Below are 14,909 nucleotides of genomic sequence, written 5' to 3'. Positions count from 1 at the left end.
TTTAGCGCGCAGCAGCAAATCATTCATCGGAGCTATATAAACATGCTTCATTCATTCATTAAAGATCGCAGAAAAACCAACAATGAGTACTCGAACAATTGTCCCACTGGCGCTGCTCGCCATCCTGCAAGTATTCTGCAATCCTGTACAAAGTGTAATTAGTTCAAATTCACGCTCCACGTGACAAATTTTATCAAAATCCTCCTTTCACACCTGTTAGAAAACGACCATGGAGCAGTTGCAGAAAACGGGTGAAATGATGCGCACCGTGTGCCTCGGGAAGTCCAAGGCATCGCTGGATCAGGTGGAGGCGCTCTCCCGGGGGGAGGAGCAGCTTCCGGAAGGGAAGGAGATCATGTGCTACGCAAACTGTGTGCTCGAGATGATGCAGGCGGTAGGTTTTGATTTCTTCAAAGTCGCTAAACACTTATAATAATGAAACGTGTCTTTTTTGTAAGTTTTATAGAGAATTAATCCGCAATATCGGATTTTTATTTGCTTCTACACGTATACTGGCGTTGACCAAACAGAATATCAGAAAAAAGGTGGACAAAAATATAATCAGTTAAAGAAATGCTTTCAAATATGAGCAGCTTGCCCTTGTTTGCATAAATGTCTCATATGCATTTTAATCATTTTGAGTTTGTGGTATTTGGTTCAAAATCGAACAGTAATAGCGCATCGTTTTCCAAATTTCAAAATGTTGAGTGTTCTAAAAAGTGCTGTCCCTATTCAAACTGTAGTCCCGATTTGCCCCAGATGACGGTAGTTTGATCTTGAGCACTGGGGAAAACCAGTAGCCTTCATGGTCCCAGAGGTTCAATGTCAAACGAAGTTCGCATAAAAAATGTATGTCTTTAAAGTGGAATATCTTTTGAATCTTTTGAAATTGTGACAGGTAATTTTTATGCATCTGTTTTGGAGCTACCTTATTGGAGATGATTCTTGACATCCTTCCGGAACGAATGCATCAAGAATCATCCAAATCGGTTGAGTTTTCTTTAAGATACAGATGGTTGAAGTTGCATTTCCCACTTGTTTGACCCCCTTGGTGCTTTGCGTAACCTTTGCGTGACCGGTGGGTGCTACAAGTGTTAATACAATATTCAGATAATGTTTGGAAATGTTGCGTAAAACATCCTCAAAAATCATAGAAATATATTTGCAGCTTTGAGCTGTTTGGTCCCGAGACCTTCAAATCAGCAAGCAATATTTTTATTTGATCTGTCAGTGTATTTAGCTGTTTTCCCTGTTTTCATTTAAAAATAAATTGCTACGCACGGCAATGCTCTTCTTTTGAAATATAGATGCGGAAAGGCAAGGTGATAGTGGATAGTGCGATCAAACAGATCGACATGATGCTCCCGGAGGACATCGCTGAGCCAACGGTAAAGGCCTTCAACATGTGCAGAAACTCTGGTTTGTCGAACTTCTGATGTTTAATTTAGTTGGAGTGTAATCGCGTTCTGGAACTTTTTTTTTCCAGCGGATGGTATAAAAAATAACTGTGAAGCTGCGTATGCTTTCCTGAAGTGCAACAGGGACAATAATCCCAAGTTTTTCTTTGCCTAAGCTTGGGTTGTTGCAAAATGTGTGGTCCTGTCGTGTAATTTGTGATTTGTTTGAAAGCAATAAACATGTTATTTTCATCAATCGCAAACTTTTATTTCGCCTTTGAGGTGCACACAATAAGTCTAAGAGCCAAACTTATCGAATTAATATCACATTTATCTATCAACTATCATGGTAGGGGTTGTCCGGTGGTCGTTTGCATTTGGTCAGTTCATGAATATCAGCTAGGGAAAAATAAACTTTGGATTGTTTTGGTAAAAGCAGTTCAACAGGACGTACGCCGACTCGCAGTGATCTTTGACGCCCTGAGCTACATCCTTGCAGGCCTCCAGTCCGTTTCGAAAGTCCGGCTTAAAGTCGTCCGGAAGTAGGGTATCGATTTGTTTGAGCGATTTCTCGTAGCTGATCTTGCCTCGTTTGGTCTGGAAGGAAAATTTTACAAATGTTAATAAATCCAGCTGTAATTAAAGGTCAAATCTTACAGCTTGCATCATGTCGAGCAGACAGCTGACGTAGCATTTAAAGTTCTTTTCGTTGGGAAACACTCCTTTCTTTGCCTCTTCCAGGATATCATCGGACATCTTATGCTTCGGTTGGCAAACATTTCGAAACATTCGGGCCGTCTTTTCCATCTGTTCCTTAGTCACTCCCTGTGGGGCAATAAAAAAGGAGATGCAACAGGTCAACCCGATAAAAACCACCCTCCTCGCCCCCCTTCAAACGACAACACCTACGCAATCATGTCCGCAGAACTTGGCGTACCAAATTAGAACCGTCAGCAGTAGGGTGGCCCAACTGTCGCACCTCATGTCGTCACGCTATATCACGTTTTCACGAGGGAGGTCTTCATTTCTGGTTTGGTTGGTGGGTGCGGTGCGGTCGGCTCACTTTTGCTCACTTCAACAAGTCATCGCCCCACCGTCACCCTCTGTGAACTTTTCCGCCAGACACGTGGGTTTATGTTAGGGAAAATTGATACGAGGGTGAATCCCTCGCGTTTTTTTGGCGGATGATTTACGAGATTTGGGTTGGGTTCACTTTTATTGGTTCCACTTGAGATTGATTGTCGAGTTGGGACTGAAGCGTACCCTCGAAGGGAGTGTTGGTTTTATATCTACCCCAGCTGCGGTGAGTGATAATTAGGGGCTATCTTTAATCGGGAAGTGATTTCCTGTGTGTTTTAGAATTGTGTTAATTAGTGATTTCCGCGTGATTAACCAAGTGCTAACTGGTTTCGGAATCGAAGTGATTTACCCGATAACGTCGATTTTCAAAGTTTTGGACTGCAAAATTATGAATTGAGCTATAAAAGCACACATTGCAAGTGAACTTACAGGAACAGTTATTTACCATTTTGGTAATCTTTTATTTGGGTGATTCTCTACCAACTCACACGAAATCTGGAAAAGTTGCCCCGATCCCGCTTCGATTTACGTCAAACTTTGTCCTTAGGGGTAACTTTTGTTCATGATCACGAATCCTAGGTCCCTTTTATGATATATCGTGACGGAGGAGTGGTACGACCCCTTTCATTTTTAAACACGCGAAAAAATACATGGTTTTCAGTCATTTGCAGCCTGAAAAGGTGATGAGATGGAAACTTTGTGTCAAAGGAAGTTTTAGGTGTCATTGGCCGCCCGATTTGATGGCGTTCTCACAATTCCGAAAAAAAGTATTTTTTATCGAAACAAAATTCAAAAATAATTTTAAAACCTTTGAAAATTTTTGTTACTCGACTGTAAAAAAATAGGACATGGCATTAGAAGGGAACTTAATGTACTTTTGGAATCTGCAATAACCTACAAGGATCATTTTTCATTTTGTTTTTATTCAAGAATCCCGATAATTCGTAATGATTACAAGCAAATCCCATATGTTTAGGCCGTTGCAAATATGTTTCAAATTTTATGTCGCCCCCCCCCCTCCGTCAAAAATGATCCAAAAAATCAGGGGGCAAAACAATATTTTTCTCAAAAATCTTGAAAATTTCAATGGAAATAGAAGTCTAATCAACTGAAAACAATCTTAAATGCCCTATTCTGCATTGATAATCATATTTAGCCTGTTTGGGCTCGTTTAAAAATATTTTGAACTTTTATGGAATTCCAATGTACATCACCGTAAAAACTTGTTTTTTCTCGCAAAAATAAAATTTTCCTCAATATTTAGAAATTTTTTAATCTCACGATTGCAAAACAACTGGCCAGATGTGTAATGCTTTTTTAAACCCTTTTTTCATTCAAATGTTGAAACCGTGGCCTGTAATTTCAATTTTTTAACTTTTTTATTTTTTGTCCCCCACCTCCCCCCTCCCCTTGCCCTTTTGTCCGACTTTGGTCATAGTCGAGGGACATAAACTTCAAAAATTATTTGCAACGGTCTTATAGGTACACCATTTTTTTTGTAATTGTCAAATAATTTTTAAGAAAGTTGTTACATCCTATTTTACTTTGTCTCTTAATATTTAAATTTTGTGAAAATGCGCTTTTCTCAGTGTCATGTAATTCGCCCTCTTTTTTCAACTCATTTTTGCGAGATCGCGAGAACTATTGGTTCGATCTCTTTTCAATAAACATTATTTCCAAAATTTTAATTCAAACTCAACTTTTGAAAAAGTTAAAGTAACTGTTTTTAAATATTATTGATTAAAATTTTGAAAAAAAAAGGCGGAAAGTTTTACAAAATCTTAGCTATTTGAAAAAATATCGGCAGCGATGCTTTTTATTCATGAAATGTTTTTAAATTGCAAAAAACTGTCCATTTTTGAAAAAAATAATTTGAAAATGTCAATAATTTGATGTTGCTTCTAAATACAGTTTTTGAAATTTTGATTCACAGTATTCAAGATTTTTCCCGAAAATCACATTTTTTTTAAATATAACTATAACTAAATCAATAAGGATTTTTTCCGTGTACCTATTTTTTGATGAGTATACTTTATCCTAATTCTCTACGTTTTCGACTTTCCTTTTTTATTTTTTTTATCAAATGAAACTTTGTTCATGCATTCCCTATGTCGAATGAAGCCATTTTGCATCATTTGTTTTTCCATACATAACTCCATACAATTTTGAGGGCTGGCCATACAAATTGGGCAAGTGGATATTCAAAAATTTGTATCTTAAGAAGGGATATTCTGACTGTTTTGGTATCTCAGGCAAAGTTTATATGAGTTCTTTTCATGTGTAGACATACAAAGGTTGTCAATCGATAAAATTATCTTCGATAATATTATCGTCTAACGATGACGATAATGGTTATCGCTATCCTAATCTATCGTTATCGTTATTTCGATAATTCGATAAACGGACATTAACTCAATTTAAAAACCGTTTTAAAATCGATTAATTCAACTATACAAAATACCGTATTTTTTTTGAAAATACCCATATTTAAATAAAATGCAATATGAGTATCAAACGTAGCGAAATTTTGTATGCTTCATACATAAATTGATATTTTGTATGCCCCATATAAAATTTTGCTTCGTTTGATACCCATATTGAAAATTATGGAAATATGAGTATTTTCAAAAAAATACGATATTTTGTGAAAATTTTTGTGTTTTACAAAAAAAAAAAGCCAAAATGCAATCAAAATTTTGCTTCGTTTGATGCTCATATTGCGAATTATGAAAATTATCGATTTTAGAAAGATTTCGAAAATTAGTTATCGTTCAGTATCGGCGATAAGATTATCGCCGATAGAATTATCTAGCCTCGATAATTTTATCGTTAACAACCTTGATACAAACGCACAAGTTCTAAAATAAACTACCTCTTGAACAAATTTGCTCAAAATGGCATCAAATTGAAAAATCGAAAAAAAATCATCTTTCATAACATAATAAGTATCTAATATTTGATCGCTGATTCTCGAGTCACTACATCAATTCGTGTAGCGGAATATTCTCTTAAGAGCTTCCAAGATCATTTAAGATATTTTTTTTTTAAATGTAGTTGCCAAGTTATTGATACATCGCGAGGGCTAGCCCGATGACTCGCAACTCTGTAAAACTATATATGTAATTATCTGTTCAACGCTTTGCCAGCTCTAGGAATCATGACCGAACATAAACGTTGAGTGTTGACTAGAGATGACAGTACGTTTTCACCATTTAATCATCGACCTGGAGCTTTATTGTTATAAATGCCACCCATTCGATATGGTGCAATATCAGTTTTGTTTTTATCGTAATAGGAAGGTAACAGCAATCGCAGTGAGCCATGCAATATCTAGTGCTTTTAGCCATCGGTTCTTACGTAGCCTTAATAGGGTTGGACCACGTGGCTGGTACGATGACCGTTGAAGACATGAGCCGAGTCGCCAAAGTGATGCGAAATATTTGTCAACCAAAGTACGGGATTCCGGAAGGTTAGGAATATTAGGATAACATTTTCGGACAATTTAATGATGAGTGCTTCCTTCAGATGTCGCTTCCGCTGCTTCCAAAGGAGTATTTCCGGACACACCGGAGTTTAAGGTAAACTATTGTAGGATGGATTTTTTTTTTGCTTTACCTAAAGACTACTTTCTTTTGCTGCAGTGCTACGCTTCCTGTTTAATGGATCTAACACAAACTGTGAGAAATTTGAGGAAATTTAATTGAATATAAGTTGATGAAACTATTTTTCTTAGTCGAAAAAAGGCAAGCTCAACTACGACGCGGCGTACGCTCAGGTTCAGCTTCTCCCCGAGGAATACAAGGAACCGTTCCGAATCGGGCTGGATTCGTGCAGGTATGCCGCCGACGGAATCGAAGACAAGTGCGAAGTTGCCTACGTGCTGTTGACCTGCTTCTTCAAAGCAACGCCCAAGTTCTTTTTCCCGTAGGGAATCGGTGCATGAAAGTGTAGTTTAGGGTTGTTTTTAAAATTAAAGCGATGTGCTTGTAGTAGCTTTTCTTTTGAATATTTTGTTGAAAGTCGCCTTGATTCGAGCTTGGGAAACTTCCAAGGCAAACGCAAGTGCTCCCAAGCTGCATCCGAACGTCAGAATGAGGTAAGCTCCCAAGAAGTGCGAAACGGTTAGCTTGATAACCTCATCGTCACCACCGACTTTGCGAGCGTTCCAAATGTTTTGCTGTACCGTCGTCAGCAGGTATCGGTTAGCCGTCTGTAATGCGGAGAAAGTGAGACTTTGAACTGATTTTTGGAACAATATTCTTACCCGCAACTCCCAGAAGTCCTGCATGCCGGATTGTTTGACCGTCATGATCATGTCGTTGTACGGCTCCTTGAAGGGGCAGGTTTTGGTCACCAGGTGCGCAACAGTTTCCCAGTACAGGTCGTCCTTCAGTAGCTGCAGCATGCTGGATGCTTCCAGATCGACAAACTCCGACGGAACAAAGTGCTCGAACTCGGTCCGCTCGCCACAGTAGCCGAGATCGTGCGTCTTGCTGTGCCTTACGAGATATTCCTCGTCAACGACCAAGTAGTTTTTGACGAGGGTTTTGACGTACGGCTGGAATAATTACAAATCTGAAGAGTATTAAATAGGATTAGCTTGTTGAAATTATTATACCTGTGTAGCGTACAAGATAGAGAAGATCCACGAAAGGGCTCTTCCCGCGTACGGCATTCCACTGGCAGCAAGGTCCATGGTAGTGTCAATGGGTTTCTCGTACTGAGGTATGGTCATAACTCCGGCCAATCCTCCGCCGTAGCTGTTGCCCACCATGAATCCAGCAAACAAAAGCGATGTGAATAGAAAGACAGACGACACCATGTCCGTCCGCATGCGGGCACTTTGCTCCATGTAGAACCCGATCATGGTCAGCAAGGAATCGCTCAGCGTGACCGGCATCTCGTTCTGAGGTTGCAGCAGCTTGTAGCGACCGCCCTCGATCAACCAGACTGCCACGGTGGCAACAATAAAGGTGATCAATACCGCGATCCACAGGGATGCCGTGAAAGAAAGAAAAGGAGTCCGCCAAGGAGCCAGAAGTCGAGGTTTTGGAACGAGTACAGTGATTCCAGATCGACTTACGTGATGGGTATAACTTGCGTAATCGTACGGTTTTCGCCTAAAACAAAAATGAATTGAAATTCTGCTTCAACATTTAATTTAAGTCAACGATACCAGAAGTAGATGGCAGCTACCGCTATATCAGCACGCCGTTCAACGACTGCTCCCAGCAAACCCGTTCCAGTGCGGTTGTCAAAGACTTCACCCCAAAATGCGGACTCGTCTTAAATGTTTACCTTTATTACACTTTGGCCCTTGTCCCTAGCAATAGCTCAACCTTACCAAACGAAGCCTCGATGGTGCAGTTGTGAATTCGGCAAAATTCCAAAATTAGAGTAGGTTCGGTACCGTCCAGAAACAGCGGCAAGTCTTCCTTCATGAAGTTGGGGTCATAGCGAGCATTGGCCTTCTCGGGGGTCTTGAATTGTAAAAGGTTAGAACATTTGTTTCTTGAGCTTCTATGCGAAGCTTACCGATTGTTCATAGTAAGCATAAGGTGGGTACATCAAAGTGCTCAACCGTATCGGGAATCCTTGCATGTCTTCAAACTTGTCCGGAAAGTAGTCTGGTGGTTCGATGGGAACGATCTCAACACTCCACGAACTCCGCGATCCATTGTTGAAGATATCGGTAGTGTAGAACTTGATCGACTCGTTCCCCTTATCCGGACAAACAAAAACGACTTCCGGCAGTTCCAGAATATTCCGATGACCTTTCAGCATGTTGAGATTAGTAACATCATCGGACTCCATAACGCCGATCAACCTTTTTCCGGAGGCTCGTTGGTTGGACTGATCGTGCACGAAAACAAACGAATCCAGGAACGGAACGAACGCCGCTTCGGACACTACGAAGGCTTGGCATGCGGCGTCCACCGCTTGCAAGAACGTCTCGTTGAACTCGGAATCCACGGTGATCGTGATCAGTGGGATGGGTACGTTGAGGTGGAGATCGTCATCGCGATCTTTGATGAGGCACACGGTGTAGTACTGAGACATGAACGTTACCGCCAGGTATTGGATTGCGGTGATGACGGGGTAGTTTTGGGTGGAATGAACTGCTAGTAGGTTCATGGTTTAAGGTTTTGAAGAGCCACTAGAATGCGTCTTGTGCAGCTTTGTGCGTAGCTTTTATTGGGCATCTTTGCAAGTTGACAATTGGATGGTAATTCTTTCTATGCGATTAACATTGAACTGATTTGATTAATGCAGTTAATTATATTTTGAAGCGTAGTTGTGAGTCTTTGTGCTGCATAATAATGTTATTAAATATGATGACGTGACATTTCCTTATACCTCCTGAGTCTGATTTAAGTATGTTCTTGAAGTTGTTAGAAGAAGAAAATTAATCTTCTAGTTCAAAACTTTCCACAGCTTTTCCTCCAATTATTTGTAACTTGACAATGACAGTTTCTTTATTAACTCTATGACTCGGAATGACATTGACCTTGGTGAAATACCGCTGATTAAATGTAATTAAAGTGTGTAGAATTGATGTTACAATGTGCAAAAGAATTGAGAGAAATTCTTTCAAATATTCATGTCACGGTTATATTAACCCTTCGCCTAAATAATTTTCTTGAATTTCCACTAAACCGAGAATGCAGTGCCTCTAGTACAAATGCAACCGTCGCTAAGCCACATCCAATTGCCAAAATAAGGTAAGCTCCCAAGAAGTGTAAAACGGTAAGCGCTATAACTTCATCGTCACCACAGGCTTGGCGAGTGTCCATGATGTTCTTCTGCACCGTTGTCTGCAGGTAGCGGTTCACGGTCTGGCAAGAAATAGATCAATTGTAGGAATAGCTGAATCTGTCTGGAATTTCGCTCTCACCTGCAGCTCCCAGTAGTGCTGGACGCCCGTTTGCTTCACCTTCATGATCAGATCGTTGAACGGTTGCTTGAAGGGGCAGGTTTTGGTCACAAGCGCCGCTACGGTTTCCCAGTACAGGTTATCCTTGAGCTTCTGCAGCATGGTGGACGCTTCCACGTCAACAAACGAGGACGGCACAAAGTGACCGTACTCGGACTGCTCCACGCAGAATCCCACGTCGTGTGTTTTACTGTGATCGACCAGGTAGTCCTCGTCGACGATTCGGTAGTTTTTGACCAGAGTTTGGACATGGGGCTGAGTTGAGTAAAGAATTGAATATATCCACGACAAAGCTACTCCTACGAACGGAAGCCCGCTTGCCGCAAGATCCTTCGTAGTGTCGATGGGTTTCTCGTACTGCTTCACAGTCATTACCCCGGCCAAACCACCACCGTAGCTGTTGCCTACCATGAATCCGGCAAACAACAACGATGTAAAGAGAAATATACACGACACCATGTCGGTACGCATGCGAGCACTTTGCTCCATGTAGAACCCGATCATGGTGAGCAGGGAATCGCTCATCGTGATTGGCATTTCGTTCAGAGGCTGTAGAAGCTTGTAGCGACCTCCCTCGATCAACCAGACTGCCACAGTAGCAACAATGAAGGTCACGAATACTGCAATCCAGAGTGATCCGGTGAAGGAAAGGAAAGGAGTCCGCCAAGGAGCCAGAAGCCGTGGCTTTGGTACCAAAACTGTAATTCCGGATCGGCTCATCTGGTGGGTGTAGGTTCCGTAGTCGTACGCTCTTCTCCTGGATTATGAAAGATTTAAATATAGATCATGATCAATTTAACATAGAAATACCAATAGTAGACAGCAGCCACGGCTATATCAGCTCGCCGTTCAATCACTGCTCCCAGAAGACCCGTTCCAGTGCGATTTTCAAAGACTTCACCCCAGTACGCAATCTCATCTGGGAAGAAAGTTATCAATCTCAATGCCATTTCATTGATTTACGATTCAACCCACCAAAAGACCCCTCCACGGAACAATTGTGTATCCGGCAAAACTCCAGTATTAGTATAGGCTCGGTTCCATCCATAAACAAGGGTAGATCTTCCTTCATATATTTAGGATCGTAGCGAGCATTTGCCTTTTCGGTAGTCTTAAATTTGAAAAAAATTGTCATATTTTTCATAAAATTTATATCAAGACCCTTAGAACAAACCGACTGTTCATAGTGCACAAACGGAGGGTACGAGCAGGCGATCACTCGAATCGGATACCCCTGCATATCCTGGAACTTGTCCGGGAAGTAGTCCGGAGGCGTGATCGGAACAATGTTGACGTTCCACGTACTCCGAGTTCCATTGTTGGAGATGTCGGTAGTGTGGTACTCGATCGAACCGTTCGGCTCATCTGGGCAAACGAAGAGTACCTCCGGTACCTCCAGGATGTTCGGATGATTCGTCAACTGCTCGAGCTTAGCTCTGTCAGTTGAATCCATGACGACGATGACCTTCTTACCCGGCGATCGCTGGTCCGAGCGATCGTGCACGAATACGAACAGGTCCAAGAACAAAATGAAGGCCTTTTCGGATATTATAAAGGCTTGGCAGGCGCCGTCCACTCCCCGTTGGAACGTCGCGTTGAATTCCGAGTCCACGGTAATTATGAGCACCGGTAAAGACTCGCTGAGGAGAAGGTCCTCATTAGGCACTTTGATTATGCACACTGCAAAGTACTCGGAGAAGAACGTTAGTGCAAGGATGTTAATTATGGTCAAACCTGGCACGCTTGTCGAGTTGGGGAACGCATCAACTGCAGGAAGATCCATTGAACGGCTGGTAAGGATATCAAATGGTGATCTTGCAATGTCCTGCCTTTTGTTGCGTTATTTTTTTATCCGGCTCTCAATTATGAGTTAATAATAAATGAATTTAAGGTACTGAGTTCAAATCATGTAATCCAAACCGGGTGGAACAATCTGTAGAGAAACTTATTTTTGAGCAATTCTCTACGAAATCGGTCTTTTTTCTTCAATTTTAATTTTTGTATTTTTTCATCCGGCTGAAACTTTTTTGGTGCTTTCGGTATGCCCAAAGAAGCCATTTTGCATCATTAGTTTGTCCATATAATTTTCCATACAAATTTGGCAGCTGTCCATACAAAAATGATTTATGAAAATTCAAAAATCTGTATCTTTTGAAGGAATTTTTTGATCGATTTGGTGTCTTCCGCAAAGTTGTAGGTATGGATACGGACTACAATGGAAAAAAATGATGCACGGTAAAATTTTTTTTGGTGATTTTGACGTAGACTTACGTCTTTGTCGAAGGTACTGGGGTGCCATTTCAAAAAACCCGGGCCGAAGGCCCTGGAATATTGCGTCATCCGTCAATCGCTTATATCTTCCTTCCCTCAAATCGAATCGGCACGATTTTGGTTCCATTCGATTCGAAAATTATTCAGCAATTTGCTATTAAATTTTCAATGTTGGCAAAATAGTTTTACTATTGTAACAACTCAATGTTTTAAAATGTTTTCAAAATGCAGAGATTTTGCAAGCAAAATGAGCGCTTCCCACTCACGGACGGGAAGGTCAAGTACCTATTTTGAGGGGAAAATCACACAAGCAGCGCGACCGGTACCGGTCGCGAAAAAGGAGGGGAAGTAGCGGGCCGAAAACATATATAAGAAACTGCGCCAGATTTCAGACCATCATTCACGTCTCAGACATCGGACCGGCAGCAGCAGCAGGAGAGAGACCAGAGCAGCAGCAGCAGGAGAGAGAGGGACTAGAACTGCAAAAGAAGCGCGCATCGCCTTCTCGTCGTCACCGTCAGCCAGTTGCCTCTCGATGGCCGGACCGTTTGGATCTTTCGTGGTAGGGGGTGAGGATTTCCCAACTCTTCGGAGTTGCCTCACTCCCCGTCCCTCGTCCCACCCGGGACGAGGCAGCAACAAGATGAGGCACGCGCCTGCTGCCGTCTCGCCGAACAGTTGCCTCTCGTGGGTCGTTATTGTGAAACAATCAGGAAGGGGGTGAAGACTTCCCAACTCTTCGGAGTTGCCTCACTCCCCGTCTCTCGTCCCACCCGTGATGAGTCGGTGAAATACCTTTCAGGAACTAGTGTTGGTCTTCGAGGGTGACGGATTGCACAGCTTTCTGAGGCTGCACCCCACCAACCCCTCTCTCTCCCCCACATTATGCTACCAAACTTTCATTCGGTTCGCGAAAAAATCGTTTTTCGTTCTTCTCTCCTCAATTCGATGTTTCCATTGTTTAAATAAGGCTTTCTAGTCAAAGATTTACCAACACATTCAAAGTATGGTTACATGGCAGTCGCAGTCCGATTGAGTTGACTGGAGTGTGTAAGTTCTGTCTTGTTGGGGGGTCCATCTCCCATTTACGATCTTATTCCGTTAATGTATTTCAAGTATCTAGCTAATTCTTCAAAATTAATATATGGAAAACTCTATGTCCACATCTCAAAACTTTACGTAGTCTACGCCATTCCGGTTATGTCTGTGACATAACTACTTTGACTTTTTTATTTAACTTTTTGTCACTAAAACTTAATTTGCAAAAAAACATTATTTTTATTTTTTTTTATTTTTTGATATGTTTTAGAGGACATCAAATGCCAACTTTTCAGAAATTTCCAGGTTGTGCAAAAAATCTTTGACCAACTTATGAATTTTTGAATCAATACTGATTTTTTCAAAAAAAAATCGAAATATTGGTCGCAAAATCAACAAAGTCCAAAAAAGCAAAATATAGAGAATTTTCTCAGCTTTTCAAAAATATTTTTTTTAAGGGTGGGCAAACATGTGCACTAATTTAAAAAAATAAAAAAAACTGCGACTATTTTCAAAAACGTTACTTAAAATCCACCCTTAGGTGGTTGGTGCCTTCCTCACATTTAAAGGGTGCTATCCAAAATAGACACAAAATGGCGGTGTTTTTCAGAGTTTTATCAATTTTGACTCATTATTCATACCACTAGATTGGGTAGTCAGATCTTCATATTGCAGGGCACTTATGTGGTTACAACTTATGATAGGGTAGTCAGATCTTCAATCCAATTCGTGCTCGTTGAAAAGGTCTTTTAATTACCTATCCAAAGATAGGTCGCATGAATATCATGAGATAAGTTGGGATGATCATGTGATCCGGCCTCCAAAATGTGCATAAATAACACTTAGGTGTTTATAAATTTTGATAGGGTTGTCAGATCTTCAATGTTTTGGACGCGTTGGAAAGGTCTTTTGATTACCTATGCAACGATGAACGCATGATAGATTCGGACAACGTTTTCATCAAAATATCTGTGAACCGGCCTCCAAAAGGTGCGTAAATAACACTTAAGTGCTTATAACTTTTGATAGGGTTGTCAGATCATCAATTTCTTGGACGCATTGGAAAGGTTTTTGATAACCTATTCAACGATAGGTCGCATGAGAGATCCGGACAACGTTTTCATCAAAATATCTGAGATCCGGCCTCCAAAAAGTGCGTAAATAACACTTAAGTGCTTATAACTTTTGATAGGGTTTTCAGATCTTCAATATCGCGCTGAAAAGGTCTTTTAAATACCTTTCTGAAAATGTATAGCATGACGGGTTTTCTTACAAAAACCACCCTTTTTACAATCTTCCGAACTTTTGTTAAAATCGTTTTTTTAGCATAACTTTTAAAGTACTTAACTAAACTCCATAATTTTTAATAGCGACTTATGAGACCCCAGAACGGATCGAATGAGGCTAAAACGGACAAAATCGGTTAAGCCAGTCTTTAGATAATCGAGTGACAATTTTTTGATCAACATCCCATTACACACACAGACATTTGCTCAGAATTTGATTCTGAGTCGATAGGTATACATGAAGGTGGGTCTAGGAGGTCTAATTGAGAAGTTCATTTTTCGAGTGATTTTATAGCCTTTCCTCAGTAAGGTGAGGAAGGCAAAAAGTCACCTAAAAATGGATTTAACTTCAAAACGGTGCAGTTTATCAAAAATTTCACTGAAGTACTTTTTGATTGCAAATTTGATTTTACATCGAAAAATGAAGTTGAAAATTTTTTGCGACCAATATTTCGATTTTTTGAAAAAATCAGTATTGATTCAAAAATTCATAAGTCGGTCAAAGATTTTTTGCACAACCTGGAAATTTCTGAAAAGTTGGCATTTTATGTCCTCTAAAACATATAAAAAAAAATATAAATAGTGTTTTTTTTGCAAATCAAGTTTTAGTGACAAAAAGTTAAATAAAAAATCACCAAAAAAAATTTACCGTGCATCATTTTTTTCCAGTGTAGTCCGTATCCATACCTACAACTTTGCGGAAGACACCAAATCGATCAAAAAATTCCTTCAAAGATACAGATTTTTGAATTTTCAGAAATCATTTTTGTATGGACAGCTGCCAAATTTGTATGGAAAATTATATGGACAAACTAATGATGCAAAATGGCTTCTTTGGGCATACCGAAAGCACCAAAAAAGTTTCAGCCGGATTAAAAAATACAAAAAAAATCGAATGACCGA

At 40.5% G+C, this 14,909-nt stretch overlaps 4 protein-coding genes across 4 annotated transcripts; 1 reads left to right on the top strand and 3 right to left on the bottom strand.

Annotated features, from left to right (window-relative positions):
- The first annotated feature begins 44 nt into the window (after window positions 1-44).
- LOC120417133 (uncharacterized) lies at window positions 45-6,496 on the top strand. The gene is made up of 8 exons (XM_052709998.1): window positions 45-154; window positions 221-394; window positions 1,308-1,419; window positions 1,487-1,566; window positions 5,796-5,946; window positions 6,003-6,055; window positions 6,119-6,154; window positions 6,211-6,496. The coding sequence occupies exons 1-8, from the start codon at window positions 83-85 to the stop codon at window positions 6,403-6,405; spliced, it is 873 nt and encodes a 290-aa protein (XP_052565958.1). The 5' UTR covers window positions 45-82; the 3' UTR covers window positions 6,406-6,496.
- Window positions 1,649-2,657, bottom strand: LOC120417154 (general odorant-binding protein 72). Its single transcript, XM_039579138.2, has 4 exons — window positions 2,591-2,657; window positions 2,307-2,507; window positions 2,055-2,222; window positions 1,649-1,994 (listed from the first exon to the last, which is right to left on the bottom strand). The coding sequence occupies exons 2-4, from the start codon at window positions 2,379-2,381 to the stop codon at window positions 1,797-1,799; spliced, it is 441 nt and encodes a 146-aa protein (XP_039435072.1). The 5' UTR covers window positions 2,382-2,507; window positions 2,591-2,657; the 3' UTR covers window positions 1,649-1,796.
- On the bottom strand, window positions 6,448-8,612 carry LOC120417134 (uncharacterized). Its single transcript, XM_039579114.2, has 6 exons — window positions 8,013-8,612; window positions 7,822-7,957; window positions 7,654-7,762; window positions 7,096-7,597; window positions 6,742-7,035; window positions 6,448-6,687 (listed from the first exon to the last, which is right to left on the bottom strand). Exons 1-6 carry the CDS (start codon window positions 8,610-8,612, stop codon window positions 6,448-6,450), a joined length of 1,881 nt encoding a protein of 626 aa, XP_039435048.1.
- A 216-nt stretch (window positions 8,613-8,828) lies between these two features.
- Window positions 8,829-11,194, bottom strand: LOC128093403 (uncharacterized). Its single transcript, XM_052709997.1, has 6 exons — window positions 10,586-11,194; window positions 10,387-10,522; window positions 10,222-10,330; window positions 9,373-10,168; window positions 9,239-9,313; window positions 8,829-8,843 (listed from the first exon to the last, which is right to left on the bottom strand). Exons 1-6 carry the CDS (start codon window positions 11,192-11,194, stop codon window positions 8,829-8,831), a joined length of 1,740 nt encoding a protein of 579 aa, XP_052565957.1.
- Window positions 11,195-14,909: the final 3,715 nt, after the last annotated feature.

Source organism: Culex pipiens, chromosome 3 (assembly GCF_016801865.2).
Source record: "Culex pipiens pallens isolate TS chromosome 3, TS_CPP_V2, whole genome shotgun sequence".
Taxonomy (NCBI): Eukaryota; Metazoa; Arthropoda; class Insecta; order Diptera; family Culicidae; genus Culex; species Culex pipiens.
This window is presented reverse-complemented; position numbering and strand designations above follow the sequence as displayed.